Source organism: Asparagus officinalis, chromosome 6 (genome assembly GCF_001876935.1).
Source record: "Asparagus officinalis chromosome 6, Aspof.V1, whole genome shotgun sequence".
Taxonomy (NCBI): domain Eukaryota; kingdom Viridiplantae; phylum Streptophyta; class Magnoliopsida; order Asparagales; family Asparagaceae; genus Asparagus; species Asparagus officinalis.
Window position 1 is genome coordinate 43,210,029 of NC_033799.1, and position 9,790 is coordinate 43,219,818.

Here is a 9,790-nt window from a genome sequence, read left to right on the forward strand (position 1 = left end):
CTCTAGGTTGAAGGAGTATTTGAGCACTCATCTCATTCACTATGAGAGCTTGTGTTATATCGTGGGAGATGACCAAGCAAAGGATGATCTCACCAAAGATATGACTGAAAAGCTTGGTTCTAGGCAACATAATATAGTTGATGAGGATCATGTCGATCTTAGTGACAATGAGATTGATTTGTCCTCTAGCTCACGTCTTGAGCCCGAGAAATCAATTGGGCAAAACAACAACACTCAAGCTAAAAAATTGAAGACTTTTAGTGTGGTAGCTTCTACATCAAATGATACATCAAATCCTAGCACTACCACATATTTGCTCTAACGCAACAGTTCTAGTGCAACGTTTATGACCGTTGCGTTAGGTATCTATGGGGGTGGTTTTACAACGCTTTGACAACGGTTTACAAAAACCGCTTCGCTAGACCCAATAATTTTGATTTGGGCCGATTTTATAGGCTGGTTTGGGCTTAACACTGAAACGAAATCTCTTTTTTTTTCTCACCGCTTTACCAAATATCCCTCTTTCTCTCTCACTCAACTCATCACCCCTTTCTAAAATCTCCCTCTTCGTTCGCTCTGAGAGATCGCCATGGCCGAAATTCGTCGATCTCATCGCTTAACTCGTCGCTAATCTCTTCGCCGTTTTTCGATCTCATCGTCTCCGATCTCAACTCTGATTTCGTCGTCGATCTCGTAACTAATCTCTTCGTCAAGCTGCTGGTCTCGTCTCCGATCTCATCTCCGATATAGGTCGTCGAGCTCGCAGCTAATCCGTCTCCGATCTCACTCTCCTTTGGACTCTCAGGTACCTCAGTTCCTTGTATTTCTGATTTCTACAGTTTCTTCCCCTTTCTATTAGGGAAATTGTTTAGTTGTTGATGGCCTTTTATCTCGCAGTAGCTTACTAATCAGTTTATCTCGCAGCTAATCCGTCTCCGATCTCATCTCCGACCATTTCTCGCAGGCACAAGACGAGATTACATATTGGACAGCTAGTGAAAGATACATCAGCAAAGCTTAAACAAGGTAGTGAAAACGATCACCGTGTTGAAGTTAGCGTGAGTCTTTTACAACAAACTCCTTTCAGTAACGATTTTTTTTTTTGTATTTTGCTTTTAGAGTTTTTGCAGTGCTTTGAGAACTGTCCTCAGTATTTTACAACAAACTTGTATTAGTCATGCATTATCTGCTAATTCACCGACAGCCAGAGTGAGAGATTGTTGGGATGGAAGTTGGGGGAGGTTGTTTTTGCTTGGCACGGCAAGGGGGGCTCATGACTGTTGATCACCACTATGATTAGTGTTTAATTTGTTGTTGTGTAGATAGGGGATTAGGATTTGATTATATGGGGTTTTTTGTGGGGGGGGGATTGGTTGTGAAGAGAGGGGGTGTTTTTGTTTTGAATTTTTAATCAAAACCAAACGTATTCTGTGTGCGAAGATTAATTAGTTACAAAAATAGCAAATCCATCTTGAAGAAAGATTAATTAGTGTTCTCTCTTGGTTTGTATTTTTAATTGAGATACCATATTCTGTGTGCGAAGACAATTAAGGAACAACAGAGAATTTGGATGAAGAGATCATCTTGATTCTTTGCTAGCTTCTCCTCCTCCATGGATCACGTATACCCGTTTCGCAACACTGTAAAAATATCATAAATTGAAAAGTGACCGATATTAGAAATGATATTAGAAAATTATAGATGTTACTTGTGTGTACATAACCCACAAAAAGAGCAGATTGCGAAGCATCTCTGTAAGCAATTAATGTGATGTATAAAATGGGTGATGTTTTCACTAAAAATATCGATTACGAACAAAGTAGAGTTTGTTATGGAGGAAGCAAAACTGGCTAAACTTTGCTACGAATTGTTAATTCAACCTCAAACCGCATGTTTTCCAAGGTTCACAGAATGTTTCAATGATTTCGTGTATTTATGAATGGAAGAATTTTTCTTGAGGAGATACAAGTCCGGAATGAAGAGGGCGAGTTGAGAGATTTCTGCGAAACTGAGCCAAGCTTCTAAGTGATGATTCAGGAGAACTGTGTAACGTCTCACTTGATCTACTCTTAGAAAATACTCCTGCAAAAATGACTCCGATTTCATCAGCAGTTTTCTTATTATTTTCCTTCTCTGGAGAATATGATAGTTTTGAGCAGTTTTCATATAAACTGTTGCTAGTTTCATTCATGTTTTTGTTAATCCTTCCACTCATGCAATGTTGTGTTCATAAATTTCTTTACTTTCACTACTAATGTGACTTATATGATGTTTAAATTCCAGTGAGCAAGAAAAATAAGAAAGAGAGCTACCAAGAAGAGTTAGAAGAGCGTTTAATCTCGTTGATTACATCATTATTTGGTAAGAAGGTAACTTAACTTGTTTCTTAAAAGCGTTATGATATTATTCTTATAGCAATGTACCATGACTATGCTTCTAACTGTTGAAGTGTTGAATGCACTTATGTCTTTAGTAGTTATTATATTATTATTTTGTAGGATATTCACAACAATGAAGTATCAATTGCATGCCACCTTTTAATATAAAGTCCTTCTCACTTGTATTTTTTTTTTAATCTTCAGAATAGTACGGTTGTAGCATATATGACTTGCAATGTAACTGTTAATAGTGTTAATCAGAATAATGTTGATTGAATATATTGTTATTAATGGCAACAAGAGGATTGATTTTTACATTTTATTAATCACAATATTTATATGTAGTTATTAATAGTGTTATTCAATTTTTTTCTTTCTCCAGACCATATAATAAATGGCGGAAAACAGAGATTGGATGTATAATGCTCCTAGAGTGAGTGTGGAGTTCATTAATAATGTCAATGACTTTCTTGAGAGAGCATTTGCTAATGGAGCAGTAGGGGATGAAATATGTTGCCCTTGTCGCATTTGGGATGAAATATGTTGCCCATGTCGCATTTGCTGTAATCGTTTTTGGTATAGTCGTGATGTTGTTTATGATCACCTTATTGTCAAAGGATTTGTGGAGAATTATTATGATTGGTTCTTTCACGGAGAGGGTGTGTCATCAAGGATGGATGTTGATGACAATAATGAAGAAGTTGATGATGTTGCTGATGATGCTCAAGACAACATGGATGAGTTATTGCATGATTTATTTAGAGATGTAGCAGAAGAGTCTCCAGTGAACCAAGAAGATGGCCTAAGTGACGATGAAGAAAGGTTAACAAAGGAGGCAAAGAAATTTTATAAGTTAGTTGATGAAGGTAAGCAGCAGTTGTTTCCGGGATGTAAAACTTTTTCTAAACTCTCTTTTATCATCCGGTTGTATCTTCACAAGTGCATCCATGGCCTAAGCAACGAGGCATTTGATGATTATCTAGCCATATGGAGAGAGGCAATTCCTGAAATAAATCTACCAAAGTCTTATTATGAGGCCAAAAAAATTGTGAAGGATTTGGGCCTTGATTACAAGAAGATACATGCTTGCCCTAATGATTGCATGCTTTACCGTGGAGAAGATGGAGAAAAAGTTGCTTGCAGTAAATGTGGTGAAAGTAGATGGAAGGCAAATAAGCAGGATGTTCCAGCCAAGGTTTTAAGATATTTTCCTTTAAAACCTAGAGTTCAAAGACTATTCATGTGTTCTCAGACTGCTGAATCCATGAGCTGGCATGCAAAAGAGCGCCTCCAGGATGGGAATCTAAGGCACCCAGCAGATGGCAAAGCATGGAAGGATTTTGATTCCAATCATCCTGATTTTGCACTAGACCCTCGTAATGTGAGGCTGGGCTTGGCTAGTGACGGGTTTAATCCATTTCGGACTATGAGCATTTCGCATAGCACATGGCCGGTGATCTTGATAAATTATAATTTACCACCCTGGATGTCTCTAAAGCCAGAATATTTCATGTTTTCTTTGCTTATTCCAGGGCCTCAGTCCCCTGGGAATAATATCGATGTTTTCTTGCAACCGCTGATTGAATGGCCGGTGATCTTGATAAATTATAATTTACCACCCTGGATGTCTCTAAAGCCAGAATATTTCATGTTTTCTTTGCTTATTCCAGGGCCTCAGTCCCCTGGGAATAATATCGATGTTTTCTTGCAACCGCTGATTGATGACTTGAAAGAGTTATGGGAAGTCGGATTGCTTACTTATGATGCTTCAAGTAAACAACCATTTTATGTTCGTGCAGCTTTACATTGGACTATAAGTGACTTTCCAGCATTTGCAATGTTATCCGGATGGAGTACTAAAGGGAAGTTGGCTTGTCCTTGCTGCAACTATGGCACTTGTTCGCAATATTTAAAATACAGTAGGAAAATGTGTTACATGGGTCATCGTCGATTTTTGAGTGATAATCATCCATGGCGGTTAAATAGAAGAAACTTTAACGGCCATGTTGAGTTAGGAAAAAAACCTGAATCATTATCCGGGATAGAGATTATGGAGGAATTGCGTGGCTTTGTTAATGACTTTGGGAAGAAACAAAAGAAAAAATTAGAAAAGGGCTGTCCATGGAAAAAAAGGTCAATATTTTTTGATTTGCCTTATTGGGAGCAGAATACATGTCGGCACTTGCTGGATTTAATGCACATAGAGAAGAATGTGTGTGATAATATAATTGGAACATTATTAGACATTCCTGAAAAGACGAAGGATCATGTTAGAGCTCGTTTTGATTTGCAGCATATGGGCATAAGAAGAGATCTACACCCAACCAAGTCAGCTGATGGTCGGCATTTTACATTCAAATCCCTTTAAGTACTATATCTTCATTTTATTGTTCACAACAATAGTAGACAAAGAACAAGTTTGACTCTGGTCACAACAGGTCCATGCAATCCCTTAATATACTATGATCATGTGAGTCCTTATATGTTATAATTTCCCTTTCTTTGATCATGTCATACCATTAGAAAGATCATCCCTTGTGATTCATTCTCGTTCTGCTTGAGGGCTCTTTGTGCATGTGCTTTGGTCTCTCTGTATGAACTTGTTTATGTTACAATTGACCCTCTTGCAGACTCAATTCATGCTTGTATTCAAAAATTGTTGCAGTTCTTAAGGTCGTAGGTACATCTCTAGACAGGAACTTAAATCGTTACTGAAATACACTACTGAAAACATGCAAGCTGGTGCCTTGTGCCTCTAACTCTCATAGAGTGGACTAGTTAGGTCAAGGCAAAATGGCAACAGTGAGTCTATCTGTTTTTACTGTCCTGGTGGAATTTAAATTTAGCAACGCATCTTTCAACTTTGCCAATTATCAGTGAATGCGAACCATTTCGCTAAACCTTTACTGTTTTGAGAAGTACAGAATAGAGGCTGAGAGCTAGTTACCATATTCAACCCAGAAGAAACTAGTATACGTTATGCCATGTAAATTTTGTGATATTGGTAGTATTGAGAAGAGTTAGAGTAGGATCTGTAGAAGATTTTTAAGTGTGAATAAATTTATGATTAGCCCTTTTGTCTGGCAATTAGTCTAGTTCAACCAGGTCGGTGTCCAGATTGGATATATGTTTAGAGTAAACGGGTCAAAACCAGTGCTTGTTGAAGCCAATCACAGAGTATGAACAGCCTTATTAGGTTAAACTCTACCCTAGTCCAATTAGCTATGAACAGGCTCAATAAAGATTTTCAGAAAAAGTAAAAGAAAGAGAGAGAAAAAAACTTATGCTTTGCATCATCCAATGTGCAAGAATGTACGTGCTTTCCTCCTTGTTTACAGTTCTAGTAATGTCCTCTCTGTGTGCGGTTCGTGCTGACATCAATCCTATATCATCCTTCGAGTTGAATCATTCTTGGTTGTTTGATGCCAAGTTGAATGGTTTCGGGTTTGGTTGGTACTAGGTACTTTCATGACATCCTGCAGTTTGGTTTACTTATTTGATGCCTAACTATGGGTTTCCACTGCCACCTACTTGCATTCTTCAAATTTTCTGTATTGCTCCTTTAATATAAGATGGTTGTTCATACATCAATATTAAGCTGATTTGATTAGTAGTCAAATATTTGTAGGCATGGAGATTATTTAGATGTAGCACTCTATTTCTTGATGCATGGGCCTACATTTGACTCCTGCTGCAGGCAATTTATATAAGCTGATAAAAACTGATATAGTCAAATTTTGGCATTTCATGAAATTTTGTTAATCCAAATCCATTTAAATACAATATCTTTGTTTCACTTTTCAATACATGGTTTTAACGGTAATCTTATCTTTCCCGGTCTATTGATTCCCTACTCTCGCGGCTGGACACACAACTAGTTTAATGAGAAGAATGGACAAATAATGGACAGGTTTGACATTGGTCACTAGAGGTTCAATAAGTTTCCTGCATTACAAACTATCATCATGTTGCAATAATTCAAGTTGGTGATTTGTTTGTTTCTCATTTTATTATGATCTTTTGTTATGACTGTTCTATACGATTAGAGAGATGATGCCTTGCTACTTATTCTCTCTAGTAAATAAATTTGTTTCTGGCACGGTTGTCCTCTCTTGTGGACTTAAACTACATGCTTGTCTACATTAAAAATTGTTACAGATCTGAAGCTGCTATGTCCTAGACAAGTTCTGAGGTATAATTTCAAAAACATAAGTGTGCAGGCTAATGCACCATGTCTTGTACCTTTGACCACAATGGTAACCAAATTACTCGTCTTTGTTCAACTGGGAAAAAAAATAATAGCAGTTCCCTTATTTGAGCTTTATCGCAGATCAACGATTGTCAAGATTTATCGGTATCTTGATTTGTTTGATCCGGGAAGGAATTCCTTGAGCCTGAACGCAAGTTGCCGATTGCATCGAAATCTTTTGGCCAATTTGGCATCCATCTCTAACCTTCAGAAGAACTTAAGACTAGGTATCTTAGGCTTTCTCTGTGAAACATCTGATTGTAGGATATATAGAAGGTGTAATTACGAGAATGTAAGTATCCAATAGTTTTGGAGTTGATTTCCTGCATTTTTAAATTGCTGCAAACCAATCAGATCATGAAGTAAGCTTGTCATCCTCTTCAAAGGAACAGGAGATGATGAATCATCCAAGTTTGTTCCTTCTTAAAACTTTCAAAATTCTGCAAGTTGACAGAAATGGTTCATTATCCTTTTGGCTTATCTTGTGATGCTTTTTCTGTGACATAAACAGACAATTTGAGGTTTTGACATCGAATTCATACTCATCATCTCTATTTTAAATATGGTCAGATTGGTGAATAGATTGTTCCTTTTCTTCTCATTTTATAAGACTCTTATTATTCTCTGCTTAGCTATGCAGCTGTAAAAAAATATATGATGCCTCGTGTCGTGGCTCTATCTGTATACTCTCTGAATACTTCAAGGCCTCCACTTTCTGTGTGTGATTAATCTCTTCACATGCACTATTCCTTGTTGGTTGTCCTGCTTCATGGATTGTTACTTGATTTTCTATTTAAAAATAACACTGCAGATCTGAAAAAGAATGCAGATGCGCGCATACGTCCTTATGTTTGTAATGCAAAAACTAAGTACGTTGAGCAGTTCACATGCCTGGTAATAATGTCTTTTTTTTCCATGTGGTTTAGGAGCTTGTTACTCTTAAATTCCTGCTTACAAGGTTGAGGTTTATTCATTAGTGGATCATGTATTTTGCGTCGAGTTCTGGTTCCGACTATATGATCACAGTTATATATTTTCATAAACCTGGGATTGGAAGTTCTGGTTAGTGGGTGCGTTCATTCAAGATCTGAGTGTTTATTTCTTTATGCTGAATTATCTATGCTGATTTGCCAGTGTAATAACCGGCCATTGTGACCGCTGCGGACGTGCGCATGTATTATGAACCGTGACTTTGTATAGGCATGTGTAGGTTGATTGTGCTGGGCTTAAATCTTTTAGAGGTCGAGGGCTGGATGCATGTTAGAAAAGTTGTACTGTGAGCCTTCTTAGTGATTCATTGTGCCTCTCCTTTTTGGCATTGAGCACCTTGTTATTGCATGATTCCTAGGCTGGATGCAATAAACTTTATAACAAACTTGATTTCATCGATGAAAATTCTTGGAATGTAGGTGTTCTCATTGTGCTTGGGTTGGGAACTGCGTTTTGGCTTGCATTGGAGTGCTGCCAAGACTGGGGATCTCGAAGACACGTGCACGGCATAAATATACTTGTATGTATAATAATACACTTCATTATACAAAGAATGCCAGTTTCAGTTTTTGTGGGTTTTAGCTTGATCATTCTTTTCATTTATTACTAGTTAATCACTTCTCTTTGAGTGATGGAAACAGTTGGTGATTCTAGATCAAGTTCAAAAGAGAAGAGATCATTTGAGGTAAATTCTTTTAAAAATCCTATATTAGTTCATCATGGACATAAAACAGCTCTTCGTATTATTCATTTCTTGGTAACATGCTAGCTTGCATAATAACTTCTGAAGCATTCTTTGCTTTAAAAAAATTAGGACATAAAACAGCTCTTTATAAAACAGCTCTTGCATAATAACTTCTGAAGCCTACCATATTGTTTTCTATCTACATCTGAGACTTGCTACCCTCAGTTTTTCATCACAGCTTCGTATCTTTAATCTTCTAGGAATCTAGTATTCAATACATTTTGAATAGGGCAGCTTGAGTTGCTGTTGTGACAGGAAAAAAACACATTGAAAACATGTACATTAAGAAAGTATTATGAGCTTACCATATTTTGACGGGTGCTGAATAAGATGAAGCAACTTCTGATAGATATCTAGATAAATGATAGTTGCACCGACAAATTTTTTCTGAAGTATTTCTACTTCACTAGAAAGTTTGAGATTATATTTTTCTGAAGCTTTGTTACATATTAGCTTCACTAAGAAAATACATCCACTAACAATTGTTCAGCCGCCCTCCATAAAGCAAATTTGATAGCGATTTTCATTATTACCTTTGAAATTGTACAGTAATAAAGTAGATAACAATGCTCGCTTCTGTCTTGTTTCACCACTCGCTAATCACATCACAAGATACAGACAAATTACAAAATATAGGAAAAGAAGGGGGGGGGGAGACATTTCTCAACGGTATGTTATCGACACTCTTCTTAATTCCTTTAGTCCAGAAGGTCTAGTGAGAGCATAGACAATAATAATACATACACACATACTATCTGAAATAAAAAAGTGAAATTAAAAAAATGAGCCAGATTTCTTTTTTTACAATCCTTGAACAAATTTCTTTTTTTATAAAAATGTACTTACCCATACTTCAGATGTGAGAGGGTCCTTGAACAGATTTCTTTTTTTTACAATCCTTCAACTTAATACAATCCATTTAAAGTCCTTGCATTTCTTATTTTGTAGGTCATGAGCAAACCTCTTGCAACGAAGCGTAAAAAGATCTTTTATCCTCCTCTACATGTGACAAATCTTGCGAGGATGAATCAATCCAAATCCTGCAGCCAGCAAGTTGATGGAAGCAATGTACCAAGGATGAAAATAAAGCACGTTACAAGCAAGTTGCGAAAGCAAGTTCAGAGTGTAGATGTGCAATTGACAAAGACTAAATCATTACAGGGACATAAGGTCCAAGAGGAGAAAAGGCAAAAGAAAAAACATCTTGGAAAGAATCATTTGCAAGTGAAGACTCGATCAGGAAAGGGACGGAAAGATCCTCAGAAACTTGATAAAAACAAATTGATGGAGAAAGAGAAAGAGTTAGAGAATATTCAATTAGAAAATGGAGATTATGAGGAAGATTTTATAGAGTCTGACAATGAGGTGATAAGGGAAGATGAAGAGAGAGAGGTCAATGTAGATGAGGAGATAAGAGAAGATGAACAG

At 36.9% G+C, this 9,790-nt stretch overlaps 1 protein-coding gene and 1 long non-coding RNA gene across 4 annotated transcripts; both read left to right on the forward strand.

The window, feature by feature from the left end:
* Positions 318 to 2,890, forward strand: LOC109844923. Of its 3 annotated transcripts, none has more exons than XR_002248169.1 (4): positions 318 to 805; positions 925 to 1,058; positions 2,284 to 2,361; positions 2,761 to 2,890. It is a non-coding gene; the product is annotated as an uncharacterized LOC109844923 (long non-coding RNA). The 3 variants fall into 3 exon arrangements; XR_002248168.1 differs by having other exon boundaries at positions 925 to 1,026; positions 2,284 to 2,369; XR_002248167.1 differs by having other exon boundaries at positions 925 to 1,026.
* On the forward strand, positions 3,052 to 4,746 carry LOC109846101. Its single transcript, XM_020415327.1, has one exon. The coding sequence runs from the start codon at positions 3,052 to 3,054 to the stop codon at positions 4,744 to 4,746; it is 1,695 nt and encodes a 564-aa protein (XP_020270916.1).

Bases quoted from the DNA above. Each gene is read 5' to 3' on its own strand.
- LOC109846101 (XM_020415327.1), top strand. From the start codon at position 3,052: ATGGATGTTGATGACAATAATGAAGAAGTTGATGATGTTGCTGATGAT.